The sequence below is a fragment of the Colias croceus genome, chromosome 16 (genome assembly GCF_905220415.1).
Source record: "Colias croceus chromosome 16, ilColCroc2.1".
Classification (NCBI taxonomy): Eukaryota; Metazoa; Arthropoda; class Insecta; order Lepidoptera; family Pieridae; genus Colias; species Colias croceus.
The window spans coordinates 2,966,832-2,982,886 of record NC_059552.1 but is presented as its reverse complement, the minus strand read 5'-3'; the positions used below and the strand labels follow the sequence as shown (position 1 = coordinate 2,982,886).

General features: G+C 33.4%; 3 protein-coding genes across 3 annotated transcripts; 2 read left to right on the top strand and 1 right to left on the bottom strand.

The window, feature by feature from the left end:
• Positions 1–445: 445 nt before the first annotated feature.
• On the top strand, positions 446–1,092 carry LOC123698414 (UPF0729 protein AAEL015238). The gene has a single exon (XM_045645028.1). It carries the CDS (start codon positions 635–637, stop codon positions 887–889), a length of 255 nt encoding a protein of 84 aa, XP_045500984.1. The 5' UTR covers positions 446–634; the 3' UTR covers positions 890–1,092.
• Positions 1,093–1,381: 289 nt separating this feature from the next.
• LOC123698413 (46 kDa FK506-binding nuclear protein) lies at positions 1,382–14,497 on the bottom strand. The gene is made up of 8 exons (XM_045645027.1): positions 14,273–14,497; positions 13,663–13,890; positions 13,217–13,404; positions 12,344–12,489; positions 12,025–12,268; positions 3,274–3,447; positions 2,832–3,004; positions 1,382–2,302 (listed from the first exon to the last, which is right to left on the bottom strand). The coding sequence occupies exons 1-8, from the start codon at positions 14,280–14,282 to the stop codon at positions 2,221–2,223; spliced, it is 1,245 nt and encodes a 414-aa protein (XP_045500983.1). The 5' UTR covers positions 14,283–14,497; the 3' UTR covers positions 1,382–2,220.
• Positions 14,498–14,935: 438 nt separating this feature from the next.
• On the top strand, positions 14,936–16,055 carry LOC123698477 (40S ribosomal protein S17). The gene is made up of 3 exons (XM_045645120.1): positions 14,936–15,033; positions 15,176–15,327; positions 15,787–16,055. The coding sequence occupies exons 1-3, from the start codon at positions 15,031–15,033 to the stop codon at positions 16,031–16,033; spliced, it is 402 nt and encodes a 133-aa protein (XP_045501076.1). The 5' UTR covers positions 14,936–15,030; the 3' UTR covers positions 16,034–16,055.

The following is a 16,055-nucleotide window of genomic DNA, read 5'->3' as shown; positions in this document are numbered from 1 at the left end:
TATATAAAATAAAATTTTTAGAATAACTAAATCTAAGAACTAAATAATATTATGACATGTGATATCGTGAATATCCGAAACCGAGTTAGGTTAGGGGTGGTTAAGGGTTAAGGGTGTGGTTAAGGGTTTTGACTGTAACATATAGGTACATGGCCAAGTACATGGCGTTTGAAAATTTAAATCAAAAGAGTTTTTTTTTTTTGAAAAACATCTTTTTCGCATTTATGTCAACAAAACAAACAAAATTCAAATGATTAGGTTACGTCATTGGTTACGCTTGGTTACGCTATAATATTATGGTCTCCTGGAAGATGGCCGATGGGATATTATGTACTTGGATATGTAATTTAAACCACAGATTTCAACTGTTGTTGCGTGGACATTGTAACTCAAGCCTTGGTATCTATCATAACTTTAACTGGCAATAAAACTTGTCAGTTGTCACAAGATGTCAAAACTAATGACAAATAAATGTCAAAACAAAATTTTTGGTGAATAATTACAATTATTTTTAAAACTAATCGTGTTGGCGATTACAATAATAAGGAAATAGCAATTATCGTTTCTGCTTGCAAGTAATAATAATCAGGTTTCGAGTGCTTTAAATCAGAAATTGTATTAAATATAATTGAAGATGGTGTGTGTTCCATGTTTCATCATTCCTGTTTTGCTGTTTTTGTGGCATAAATTTATTCAACCGTATGTTCTACGCTTCTGGAATCCATGGGCTGTGAAGGATGCTGATGGCAATGTAACAACAGAATTCCCATTCAAATGTGAAGGTGGTGTTTGTGCATTTAAGAAGAAAGATAATAAAGTGACTGAAAAACCCGAGAATGAATTAAGTGACAGTAAACAAAGCCCCGATGTAAGGCTAAAGTCCGAATGATTGTTGAATAAATTTAGATTATTATTTATTAGTTTCGATAAACATATTATTGAACAGTCATTTGTCCAGTCTGCTTTTTAGGCCGTGACCTTGATTTATATTATCTTGACGTGTAACAATATGGATTTGAGTCAACAGCAAGAAATTTGTAAAACAATGGATAATAGTTATTGTAAATTTAAGTAATATATTATATTATTTAATAATGCATTTTATTTCTTGCCTAAAACATGTTTATAGTGTTTAGTTACTACAGTTTCCTTTAGGCCTGACTCTGATGGACATCAAAGAACATGTCTCTGAAATAGGAACAATAATATTAAGCTAGTGATGATGATAGGATAATTGGAAACAAATTTTATGCACTAAACTTGAGTATTGCTGCATCTTAAAACCTTTTAATAAGGTAGGATATTCAGTACGCATTTATTGGTTTATTTTTTTATTTTATTAAACAAGGTAGGATATTTTTAAGGAAAAATAAAAAACCTATTTATTTTTAATTATTTTATTTATGTATCACTTACTTAAGGCTTACAGTATCTTATAGTTAATGTCCTGTAACTACATTCAAACTAAAATACCTGACCAGATTGAAATTCACTGAAAGATTTTTTATCCATGTCCAATTTGTTTACACTGTAAAATTTACTTTTATGTAAATTGATTTCCTAAACTTTATCTAATTATTTACTATCATTTTATAATTATGAGAATGAAATGGTCACTATTTTTTACATTATAACCTATGTAGTCTTAATGCTAGAAAGCACTCCTCACAGGGCACCTTACTAACTATTCATTGATAAAAAAATAAATGAAGTATGTATGTAAGTAGGCATGTGAATAAAATGGCAATTAAATTTATTCAAAATGAAAATAGTTACAAGAAAGGAGGTTAACCAAATTGGGACTTTGGTTCAGCTTCATCACAAATGACAACTAGAGATAAAAAAAATACATAAATCATATTATATTTATCATCATCTGATGCAATCATATGTTACCTCATTATTAAGAAATTCTCAGATAATGAATACGGAAATCTTATAAGCCTTAAAAATTTTATTAAAAATAATATGAAAATGCAAAGACCTGATGAATACACAACAAGAAACTAACACTCATACAATGTGATTGAACTCCTTTACTTGTAATTACAAGATTTTTTATGTTGGCAATTTTATTCACGTATGGAATACAGATACCTAACATGATGTTAAATAAAAGATGCTTTAGAGCATATAAAATGGCATCATTGTAGTAACTTCGCACTATGCGCGACATTTAAACATATTTAAAACAAACAGTAATCAACACTTAAAAATATTTTATTTGACGTTCTTCAGTTCAACTTCAAATACTAATGTTGAGTTTGGTGGAATGACTGGAGGGGATCCTTTTGCTCCATAACTGAAATAAAGTATAATTTTATTTTAGTCAGTCTATTCCAAACAAACAGATGTCTTTTACATTTGTTATAATAGGTTATTATGCTGAATAAGTTTTTGAAGTGAAACTTCTTTATCGGGGTTGGAAAAAAATTTAGTGTAACATTTTTACGTTACGCGTGACATTTTTCCGTTACGCGCCATCTTTTTCTTATCCCTACCACGCGCTTTAAATTATTTTTTTTTTAAATAAGGTCATAAAGAAGTTTTTCTTCTTACGTGTGTAAGAATTTTTCATTTTTTATTAATTTATCCAAAAGACTTAGTAACAAACAATTTTATTTAAAAACAAAGATGATAACCAGATGTTATTTAATTTATTTAAACGGAAAAAACATTAACAATACAAAAATAACATTTAGCTTACCAAATCCAATATTTCTATTTCAATAAGGTACAGCATGTATTCACCCTATTACATACTCTACCATAAATCATATTTTATACAAAATATTTTCACTAGATTAATACAATATCCAAGTATAACTTACGCCATAGCAGGAGGACAGATGATTTTCCTCTTGCCTCCAACCTTCATGCCGGAGACACCAACGTCCCAGCCGGAGATCACTTCCTTGGCACCGAGGCGGAACTTGAAGCCGGGCCCCTTCTGGCAGTTGTCGAACATCTTGTTGTTCTGCTTCAATCTTCCTTCATAGTATACCTGCGAGGGACCAATGATAATGTTTTTGTAATAAAAAATAGACATATAATTACGAATATAGGGCAAAAATTATGCAAAAATTTTTTTTTATATAATAGAAAAAATGTTGCTGTAGATCTAACACATTTTAATTAAAGTTATTAAAATCTATACTTTAAAATAAATCGTGGAGGCATGTATGTATACTTTGGAATCACACATGGGCGATATGCTTATCAAAAGTGTAGTAAATTTAATTGATTCCATAAATAAAAACGAAAGAATCTCACCATGACAGTTTTGCCGGGCTTGGCTACAGGTCCATTTCCAATTTTCACATCTTCAATGAACACTCCTCCGCTGAGTGACTTCTTTTCTTTCTTTTCAACAGCAGCCTCTTCTTTCTGCTCTTTCTTAGCTTCTGACTTCTTCTTTTCAGTTTTTTGTTTTGGTTCTGCCTTTTCCTTCAGAAATAAAAATTAAATATTATAATAATAACGGCAAGTTTCCGCAACTCGCCAACGGGCACCTATTTTGTGTGAAAATAGAAATATTTTTCAATATTGTTTATTTTAAGAAATTCAATGGTATTTTTTAACACTTTAATTCACCCATACATAAAGTAGAAGAAAAAATTTGAGGTTTGGCAATGTCACTCGCATCCGTAGGTTTTAACCACGTAAATATAGTAGGCTGAGTGTTGCCAACTGAGTGAGGGAAAGCCGTTACAACCATGAACAAAGTAGACCGGACTCTCAGTGGAGTTTCGTTTGCAAAAATAGCGGACCTAAATCTGACTTCTGATATATATTGTATAGATACCAGACATCCTATAGACAGATGTTGCCAACCAGTTTTGTGGTCCCCCTCCCCCCAACCCGGTAATTAAATATGGCATACAAAGAAAAAAATAAAAATTTCCAAAACATGCCGTGTGGGGTATCAAATGAAAGAGCTTATTGAGTAGATCACGAATATATAACATACTATAGCATTTCTTACACTTTCTCTAAGAATTTTAGAAAATTTACGAAAATGCTCCATTTTTGAGTTAACTTTAAACCACTATAGATTGAAAACTCTAAAGCTCTAAAGGGACCAAAAGACCAGGGAACAGGGACCCTTAAAAGACACAGACCCTTCAATGCACATCTCTTTAATTTGGGGATCACGGACAGTCCACTATGCTGAAGTACCTATATGAATTATATGAAGTATATGTAGCTTAATGTTTTATTATGTTATATTGTGTGCACCTATTTGTAAGTCAGTCTTGAATACACCTTATAACCGAACGGTTGTTTCATTTGAACTCCAAGCCTCTATCCATACTTCATGGCGACCCTAGCCAGTTCCTAGAAAAATGATAGCGCGACGCCGGACACCGGGCGAAAAGTGCAGAGTAGCCGCATGCCAGTGTGCCTTATGGCACTAGTTTTAATCAAAATGATTATTATGACGACAACGTCCAAAACGCGAAATAGTATTTCGCAAATAAATTAGCATCGAAAAACCAAAATGAAAACGAGAGATAAAGGAAATCAAAATTGGCCATAAAAGGTGAGAAGAATGCGTCTGCGGGTGTCAGCAGCAGGCAAGCGCGATCCTGAACGTGAAGAAGCAGCAGTTTAAAGTGGGTGCCCCCTTTCCCCCAAATAAATTAAATATACCGGTGTAATCTAAAATATGGTGCGGTTTGCGTTGTGGTGTGAAATTGTGATCTATGAGGTTTAAGTGTGAAAAATAGTGCAGTTAAAAGTAAAAATATAATCAATCTATAATAAATAAATTTTAAAACAAAAGAACATTGGACCTATAAAAAAAATTATTTAAATAAATCGTGTCTAAAAAATATAATAAACAGTTCGTGGAAGTCCAGTCGACATGCGATACGCTATGAAGCGTCAGCAGAATGCTATCGTAGCGTATGTAACTGTGCTTCGAATTAGATAGAATTAATTTTAAGTGAATGAAATATGATACTACTTTGTTTGTATTGAGTCTATTTAGTTTGTATCTTTAACTTTAAGGTAAGATGTTAGTTTGTTATGGCCGATTTAATACTTCAAAATTATGATAAATTAAAAGAAATTAGGCGATATCTTATAAAGGGTATATATAAGTAGATATAAATATTTTTGATAAAAATTGTTCAAAATGGAATTTGATTTAAAAACTGCATGTGGTTTAATACCAGTTTTAGACGATAAGGAAAATACAACGAAACAATTGATTGATGCTGTGGAGATGTATGCTGACATGCTAAATAGTGCGGGTCAGTCCTTATTAATTAAATTTATTTTAAAAGGTAGATTATCTGAAAATGCTAAGCTACGTGTGAACAGTGATTATATGACTGTTACGGATATGTTACAGGATTTTCGTAGGAAATTACTGACTACAAAATCTTTTACTGCTATACAGGATCAGATACGATCCTTGAACCAAGGTTTTAAATCTATCGACGAATACGGTACACAACTTGAAAAACTTTTAACTGATTTAAATATTTCACAGGCTGATGGTAACGTAACTAAAATGAACTTGTTGAAACCGATTAATGAAAAAATGGTTGTAAAAAAATTTGCAGATGGCTTGAAAAACGAGAAGGTCAGTACTATCATTACAGCGCGAAACTACTCATCGCTGAAGGAGGCAATCCAGGCTGCGAAGGACGAGTCTAGATCGTCTACATCCAGGCCAGCCGAGGTAATGAAGATGACTTCTACAAGAGGTACGTACTATAATAATCGTTCGTATTTTCGGGGACAGGGCAGAGGCCAACCCCGTGGTCAAGGGCATTACACTTATAATAGCAACTGGGGTAAATATCAAAATAATTATAATAATAATTATCGAAGCAACGCGCCCAGATATCAAGGGTATTCGAGGCCTTTTCAATATACTCCACGCGGTAGAGGTCATTATAACCGCCGTGGATATGCCAGGCGGGGAGTAAATAATCGTGGGAATTTGTTTACCATCCCCCAAAATGCCAATGCTCAGGCTTCTTGCAATTCGGAACAAAGTAAATCTAAAGAAAGCATGAACCAGTTTTTTCGTGATGAATAATTTTATTTTTGAATGTAAAAGCTCAGCCAAATTCGTAAATTTTTATAGGAATGCACAAAAATATGTTTTATTATTGGATACTGGAGCGTCCATATCTGGGGGCACGGTAGTGCCCCCGCCAAGACGACGAGCCAAGCGAACAAGCGAAGCGCACGGGCACTACCTACCTTTTCTCGAAGCGCTTCGACGTTTTTTTTGAACCCTCATAACTTGGGTTTGGATTATGCTAGATCAACAAAATTTTCGGGATATATTGTCAATAGCGGACTTATTGAACATATTAAGTTTTAATTACATTAGCTTTAATACTTCAGATTTTATTTATATCTAAAAAACGCTAATTTCGTCACTGACTCACTGATGATCATCAAAATTCTTAAGGTATTTCCTAATGCCCTAGAAAGCTGAAATTTTGTATGTAAGCTAGTATTAGCCCACAAACAACAAAAAAATTATAAAACTTGTAACTTTCATCCCCCAACCCCTTAAACTAGGGGATGGGAGTTTGTATGAGACCTGTAATTTTAAATAAAATTTTGATGACGCTAGAGGTCTAATCTAATAATCTAAAACTTGGTTCCCCTAGATATATATATGTATAGGTACTCCTTGTTAAAAAAAAAATTAAAACTTTAATCGACATATAAAATTTTGTTACAAACAACTTACAAAAAGAAATGAAATCCCACCAAAAACATTTACATGTAAAATGTTGCCAAGACGAGCCCATATGACTCGCACTGTCAAAAAGTTATCAGATCTCATGTAGAGCCAAGCTTCTAACACTACACGCCCTAACTCTACAAGGCCTAACTTCACAAACTCTACACCTTAGTCAAAATATGTGGCTTGGCCGTTCGTTACTACAAGAACTATTGTACAGGGTGTCTCATAAGTACCCAACGATTTCATGATGCAAAAAATTAAACTAATTATTGGTTTTAAAATATAATATTGACAAATTTAATAAAAAACAAAAGGAATTTTTATTTTTTGAAGATTACATCGTTGAGATGGCCTCCATTACGATGCCGACATTCTTCGAGTCTTTGGTGAAAGTTTCTGAAAACTTTCTGAAGAAGAGGTACGGACTACGGACGCAATTTTTTATCTGATGTTGGTCTTCAAGTCGTTCAAAGTTTACGGAGAATTTTCATACACATTTGACTTAAGATACCCCCATAAAAAAAATCGGGTGGCGTCAAATCCGGGCTTCTGGGGGGCCATTCAATGTCACCCCTTCTTGAAATGACTTTTTTGGGAAACAATTGGTGTAGGGCTTCAGTTGAGTGGTTAGTTGTATAGGATGTGGCTCCATCCTGTTGGAACCATGTCCTGACATTATAATGCTCACATTCTTGAAGCTCTGGCTCGAAAAAGTTGCGTAGCATGGCCACATAATGCTTATTTGAGGTTGACGTCGCACCGAACTTGCCACCAACTCAATGTTTTCATCCATTCTTACACTTCTTGGGCGCCCAGATTTCTTGCTTCCTGTTGTGTTTCCGGTAGTGTTGAAACTCCGGATCCATGAGAGTATGGTAGAGTTGCTGGGCGTTTCATCAATATGCCTCAATCGATAATTGAGACGATACAGGCGCCGTACACGAATAAGCGATTTAATGTTTTGAAAATAGGCGCGAACGCAAAAACCGCGTTGCTTTCCCGTGAACGACATGGCGGCAACTAAAAATCCTTGGAACGCGCCAGCTAATGCCGCACTCACCGCTCCCATCTGTTGCGCCGGCTAGTCTAGACACGCTTTTGAAATCGTTGGGTACTTATGAGACACCCTGTATAACACAAAAGTAATGAACAGTGAATTAATTTTTCACCTTACGCCTATGTGAATGTAGCGAAATGGCCAAGCCACATATTTTGACTAAGGTGTAGAGTTTGTGAAGTTAGGCCTTGTAGAGTTAGGGCGTGTAGTGTTAGAAGCTTGGCTCTACATGAGATCTGATAACTTTTTGACAGTGCGAGTCATATGGGCTCGTCTTGGCAACATTTTACATGTAAATGTTTTTGGTGGGATCTGTTATTAGAGAAGAGGTGTTACCAAAGGGGTGTCAAATCTTTTATAATCAGTTAGAAGTGAATGGAATTGGTGGAAAAATTAAATCACCTGGCTATGTACATTTAGAGATACATGACATTAAAAGAAATAGATTTCAAAATAATTTTTACGTTTTTAAAAACTTACCTATTGCAGTTGATGGTATACTGGGAATTGATTTTATGACTAAATATAATGCAAACATAGATTTAGGGAAAAATTTGTTGACGTTGCAAGTAGAAGATAAATTTTGTACATTACCAATTCACAACAAAGTCGAATACAGTAACTCTTTAGTAATACCTCCTCGAAGTGAAACTATTCATTATGTTTATTTAAACAAGGATATGGAAGGTGATTGTTTTGTGAGTGCGAAAGAGATTAAGAAAGATGTGTTTTTAGCTGGAGCTATTGCTCGACCTAAAAATAAAAGAATCCCTATTAAGATTTTAAATACGGGAGAAGAAGAGGTTAGATTAGACAATTTAGAATTAGATGTTGAATCGCTAAATGACTATAACATTTTAAAATTTAGTTCGTGTGAAAGTAATCATAATAGAGCCAGTACTTTGTTGTCTTTAATTAATTTACAAAATTTGAATAAGGAAGAGAGGGAGTCAATTGAAAAAATATGTACCAAATACTCTGACATTTTCTTCTTACCAGGAGATAAATTAGAAACTACCAATGTTTGTGAACACTCGATAAAATTAAAAAACAACATTAATCCTATTTATACTAAACCGTATAGACTGCCTCAATCTTTAAAACCTGAAGTAAATAATCAAATAAACAAAATGCTTCATAATGATATAATCGAAGAATCCACTAGTGAATGGTCTAGCCCTATTTTGCTAGTTCCAAAAAAATCTGACGGCACTAAAAAGTGGCGTTTGGTAATTGATTATAGGAAACTTAATGAAAATATTGTCGATGATAAATTTCCATTGCCTAACATTACTGATATACTGGATTCTTTGTCAGGTTCAATATATTTTACTCATTTAGATTTACAGCAAGGCTATTATCAGGTGAAATTAAATTCTGAGAGCAGAAAGTACACGGCATTTTCAACGAATACAGGACATTACCAATTAAAACGATTACCGATGGGACTTAAAACTTCATGTAGTGCGTTTAGTAGAGTTATGTCGATAGCGATGTCAGGTTTAGCTTTTGAGAAGTGTTTTATTTATTTAGATGATCTGATTATATTTGGACGATCGCTGACAATGCATAATCAAAATTTGATAGATGTATTTGAAATACTAAGAAAGGTAAATTTAAAATTAAACCCAGCTAAGTGTCAATTCCTCAAAAAAGAAATATTATATTTAGGTCATTTAGTCTCAGCAGAAGGAGTGTCTCCTGACCCTGAAAAGACAAAAATTTTAGAAAAATATCCAGTCCCACAAAATGCAGATGAAGTTAGACGGTTTGTTGCTTTCTGTAATTATTATAGGAAATTTGTACCAAATTTTGCGACTATTGTCATACCTTTAAATCGCTTATTAAGAAAAGATGAAACTTTTGTTTGGAATTCTGAGTGTCAAAATGCGTTCGATTATTTGAAAACTTCACTAATGACTCCACCGATATTACAATACCCTGATTTTTCTGATTCAAACGAATTCATTTTACAAACCGATGCGTCTGATATGGCCTTGGGAGCCGTATTATGCAATGGGAATATGAAACCAGTAGCATATGCGAGTAGACCGTTAAATAAAGCCGAAAAAAATTATCCCGTTATTCAGAAAGAATTAACCGCTTTAGTTTGAGCAGTAAAGTATTTTAGGCCCTATCTCTTTGGTAGAAAATTCACAATTATGACAGACCACAAACCATTAATTTATTTATTTGGTGTCAGAGACCCATCTAGTAGACTAATAAAATATCGGTTAATACTTGAGGAATATGATTTTAAAATAGTGTATGTAAGAGGCAAAGACAATGTTATCGCAGATGCATTGTCAAGAGTGGTTATAACATCAGATGAATTAAAGAGTGTGACTGAACAGGTTTTAGCAGTAACAACTAGAGCACAAAAGAGAAGGATGGAAGAGAATAGTGTGAAAGAACAAAGTGCGCTTAATAAAGACCCTGACGCGTGGCCTGATCAACCACGAGTTGTGGAATTATTAAGACAGCCGAGTGATTCTATAGAGATGAAGCTAGTGGAAGGAGATATTATAAAAAAAAATTAAGAAAGAAAACATAAAGATAGAAGAGAAAGATTGTTTTGTGTATGTCGAGAATAAAATGGTATTATTTGTTAATTTAAGCTTTAGATTGCAATTCTCGCGAGCCGAATTTGCAACTAAGCTTAAAGATTTTTGCGAAAGGATAAAAGTAAAAGAACTATGCATAGTAAAAGATGATAAAAATGAAGAATTTATAAAAGGAATATGTAGTGAGATAAAATCTTTAGAAAAATGGAACGGGCCCCGTATATGTATTTTAAAAGGAGTTGAAAGAATTTTTGATGATAAGGTAAAGCAATTCATACTAAATGACTATCATTTGTTGCCCACAAGTGGACACGCTGGAATGACTAGAATGGCGAATAACATAAAAAGAAAATATTACTGGCCAGGACTTGATTTAGATATTCGTAAATATGTAAGTAAGTGCGCAATGTGTCAAAAAATGAAGCAAAGTAAGTATACTAAACAGCCGTTAAGTATTACTACAACAGCAACGACAGCGTTCGAGAAAATTTTTCTTGACCTAGTTGGTCCCTTAGATAGAGATGAGTTAGGTAATTGTTATATTTTAACTCTCCAATGTGAGTTAACCAAGTATATAGAGGCATATCCTCTACCTAACAAAGAAGCAGTGACTGTAGCTCATGCTTTAGTAAGTAATTTTATACTTAGATTCGGTGTTCCCAAATCTATAGCTACAGATAGGGGTACGGAATTTGTTTCCCAGGTTATGGGACAGGTGTGTAGTTTATTAAAGATAGAAAAACTGACATCGACAGCGTACCACCATCAATCAATTGGTTCTCTCGAAATAGCTCATAAGCATTTAGGTGTATTTTTAAGAACTTATTGTACGAATAGTAGTTATTCTTGGTCACATTGGCTACCATTTTGGTGTTTTAGTTATAATACTTGTGTTAACACGCAAACTAAATACACACCTTTTGAACTTGTTTTCGGTAGACAATGTCGTTTACCAAATAATTTAGATAAAAATGTAGATCCTCTTTATAATGCTGATGATTATTGTTTAGATTTAAGATATAAATTGCAAATTGCATTACGAGATGCAAGAAAGAATTTAATAGAATGTAAGGAAAAAAGAAAAGATTATTATGATTTAAAATGTAATCCTGTATCTTATAATGAAAATGATTTAATTTTAGTTAAAAAAGAAAACTCTCGTAAACTTGACTGTGTTTATGATGGACCTTATAAAGTCGTAGAAGATATGGGAGTAAATGTTAAGATTGAAAAGAAAGGAAAATTAGATATAGTACATAAGGATAGAACAAAAAAGTATGTTACTTAGAATAAGATAAATATAGTACATAAGGATAGAACAAAGTGGTTCTTACGTAGAAAAAACATTTTTTTTTCTCTTTTTTTTTCTTTCACCCCCGAAGGTGAAGTACCTATATGAATTATATGAAGTATATGTAGCTTAATGTTTTATTATGTTATATTGTGTGCACCTATTTGTAAGTCAGTCTTGAATACACCTTATAACCGAACGGTTGTTTCATTTGAACTCCAAGCCTCTATCCATACTTCAATGCAGAGCGAGTATAGCGTCCGAGAAAACGGCAGCTCAAGTCATCATTACCGACACCTGTTGTATATTATGTATATGTAGATGTATATATAGTATGTATAAACATTGAGAGCTTATTAAGTCAACAAGAAAAAACTATTGTTCATCCTACCTTCTTTTCAACACCGTTCACTTGTCCCTGTGCCTGCTTCTCCTTCTGCAGTTTCTTCTTCAACCTCTTCTTTTGGTTCTTAGTGAGCTTGCTCATGTCGATCTGGCTGTCGTCCTTGCTGGTGTCCATGCTGGTGTCAGCCTTGGAAGAGTCGGCTTCTTCTTCATCATCATCATCATCATCACTGTCTGCTTCCTCCTCCTCTGCTTCTTGTTCTTCATCATCATCGTCTTCTTCTTCATCACTGTGGAAATTCATGTTTTGATTATGGAAATATTGTGGCTTTATGTGGTAAGGTAAAACAAGATGATTTTCATACCTATCATCAGCCTCGGCAGATGTGTTAATTTTGAAAGACTCATCATTTTCATCACTGTCAATATCCTCTCCATTCAAAAACTTTTGCAATTGATCTTCATTGTCAGAATCTGAACTATCTTCATCAGCAGCTGCCTTCTTTCCTTTCTAAAACAGAAATATAATGATTTTATTTACATGCATTATTAATTTTACGACAGTCATACTAACTGTATAAATATAAAAGTAACACTCGCACAACAAATGATATGAATTTTTGAAAATCTAGTTTTAGGGCATACACAGTTGGTTGAAATATTTCAAATTTTACAACAGAAACAATGAAAATTTTAAAAAAATTAAGCGGGGTTTACACGGGTCGATTTTCGGCGTGCGGCAAGGCGCTTCACAAATTGCCTCATCGAGCCGCATCACTAGCCTATTTACACAGGTGACTAAAATCGAAAACATCTACATGTAGCAAGGGCCCATCCAACATTGGGCCTTGCGGCTTTAGTCACTTGTGACCTAGTCGAACTAAAAAGTCTATTTTCGCCCTACGGTGGAAATCGTGCAGCTTCAGACACCTGTGTAAACCCCGCATTTATAAGTATTTATTTGAATGACATATAAGTTTACATTAATTCATAAAATTAATGTTACCTACATCCTACATCTACAAGATATAAATATGTGACAAACTAGCTGTTTGCTGTGACAAATACACATGCAAAATCAACTAATTCTATAGCTCATGTGTTATTCTGATGTACCTATATTCCTGTTAATTTTAATCCAAATCTGTCCAGTATTTTTCTATCAAAGGATAAAAAAACATCCATACTTACAAACTTTCACATATATTATTCAGTTAATGCTTTGATGATAAAATTACCTTTGCCTTCTTAGCGCTAGTAGCGGAGTCAGTGCTAGTGACGAGCTTTCTCTTGTTCTTGGCTGGTTTCTGTGCCTGTTCCTGTTCTTCCTCATCAGCTTCCTCCTCCTCTTCCTCACCCTCTTCATCGGAGACCTCATCATCAAACTCGGGGTCGATGTAGCCAGTTAAATGTACATTGCATTTACCTGTTGAATGGAATATTGATAACAAATACAAAATTTGTCATGAAATTCTATATTTTCATTATACATACACAAAATACATAGAAAATATGTAATAAAATCAGGAACTAAACTTATAATACATCTATGGGATAATCAATATATGCTGATATCCTTCATTAATTGTTATACCTATTTGTTTTGTGGAATTCTTAATAAATCGGACATTCACACACTCACAAAAATACATTTTATAGACCGTTACAGAAATCTAAAACTTACCGTTTGTCAAAAAGGCAACATTTTCACCAGTTTTAAAGTACAGGTCGAGGGGCATTTGAATGGTTTGCTTCTTCTGTAATGTGCATACAAGGAAGTTCTTTCCGTCAACTACAACCATGACCTGACAGGCTTCATTATCACCTGTGGATATGTCCATCGCTGCATGTGAAATGTGGAAAGGTTTGTCCACCAATTGGGTGTACCTTTTGTTTGGTTCCATAATAAGACCTAAAATAAAATATAAGATGAATAAAAAATCCACATGTGACTCAAACAAGGGCAATTTTTTTTTTTTCACCTTAAACCTTAACATTTTTATGGATGAATTGTTCATTTTCAATCCCTACAGTAACATCGAAGTATTTTTAAATTATTTTAGAACATACTGACAGTTTGAAATAAATTCTGCCACCACATTGGTCGAGAACGTGGCCAAAGAATATATACGTATAATACAGATTGACTATAATACATAATATCATTGTATCAATATAATCAATATCTAATGAATACATGAATGTACTTCATGGAGAAGTATTAATTTGGAGCCAATTATAATTTATATTAAGAGTAGCACGTGGTGACATGGTTGCCGGTACTCGGTACTCACCCCAAAACATCTTGCCGGTTTTTGTTAAACGAATTCACAAGAAAACAAAACTAGGAAAATTATAATTTTATCAGAATTAATCTTCTTCTTTGTACCCAGCTATAAGCAGGGGTTAAAAATATTTTATATTTAGTTATCGACAAGAACCACCAGCCGTTTTTTTAATAAAATGGATTGACCTCGCTGTCACCGTCGATAAATCAAATTTACCATCGACTAGGTACTTGCTAGGTACCTATCGAGCCACCGGGACGGCCGAAGCTACAGCATAGACAATATATTTTTTTAATGATGTAAATACTTGTCTTTTCGATCAAATAATAAGAAAATTAATCAAGCTATGGGAAATGACTAATTTTATGACATTTTTGTATAGTAAGCAGTACATTAGTTGAAGTAGTAGTAGTAGTTTTGAACAATTTTATGGTATGAATACTGTGAAGAAGACATATAAACTATATCGAATGCTATTGCAAATTTTATGCTTTAAATAAAACATCTTGGAACTTCCTTTACTGTTTGGTTTCGTTCGTTCGCTGAATGAACATTTAATATACTACTCTCTAACGAGAGTTTATTACAAAATTCCACTATAATTATATTTATTACCCAATATTACAACATCATCAACAAACCATAAATAAAGAAACCATAGAGCAAATGGAAATATAAAATCGTCCTTCATTGAGTCATTGACGTTTGACAACTTCTGTCTTCTTTTCTGTTTACTGTCAAGAGATAGTTGCAGTGTATTCAAAATGGTAATCAAAATTTTCTATTAAAAATCCCTTATTATCTTATTAATCACCAATTGTTAAACGATTTTGAAGAAAATATTTGTATTAGTATAGAAGTTTAGATGTTTAAAATGAGTATTTACAAGAAAAACTTAAAATATTCCAGGGTCGTGTAAGAACTAAGACTGTCAAAAAGGCAGCGAAAATCATTATTGAAAAATACTACACCAGGCTGACTTTGGATTTTGATACTAACAAGAGAATATGCGAGGAAATAGCCATTATTCCAACCAAGCCTCTTCGTAACAAAATTGCTGGGTAAGTGTTTTCTAACCTAAAATTAACATGAAGTCGGTCTTATTTATTTTATGTATTGAATATTGAATGTAAAAAATTATATTCGCTATGTTACAAGTGTGTATAAGCAATCTAGCTCTTGACCATGGTTAAAATATTTCAAATTATGTATTGTTTTTATTTTTGAGTTGTTTACATATTGTTATAAAAAAAGTACTTAGCTGTAATTTACTACATCATTTTCAGACAAACAAACACAAAGTTATCTTTCGAGTTCAATTATTAATATTGTCGTTATTTGTTTAATTTTATAGACAAACACTATGTTCAACAAGTAACTATAAAAAATAGACGCAATTTCCTTTAACCACGTCCTCTACATAATTAATTCTTGAAAATTATGTACTGGAACATACAATATTAAACAAATGAAAAAAATCCTTGCATTAAAACATAAAACTTATTGGAATTCTTTCACAGCTTCGCCACTCATTTGATGAGGCGTCTCAGACATTCCCAAGTAAGAGGTATCTCCATCAAGTTGCAAGAGGAGGAGCGTGAGAGGAGGGACAACTATGTTCCAGAAGTTTCTGCCCTGGAACATGACATCATTGAAGTTGACCCAGACACTAAGGAAATGTTGAAGATGCTCGACTTCAACAACATCAATGGGCTCCAACTGACGCAACCCGCAACTCAGGGTGGCTATGGCGGCAGACGTAATTAAGGATAATAAATTTTAAAAATAA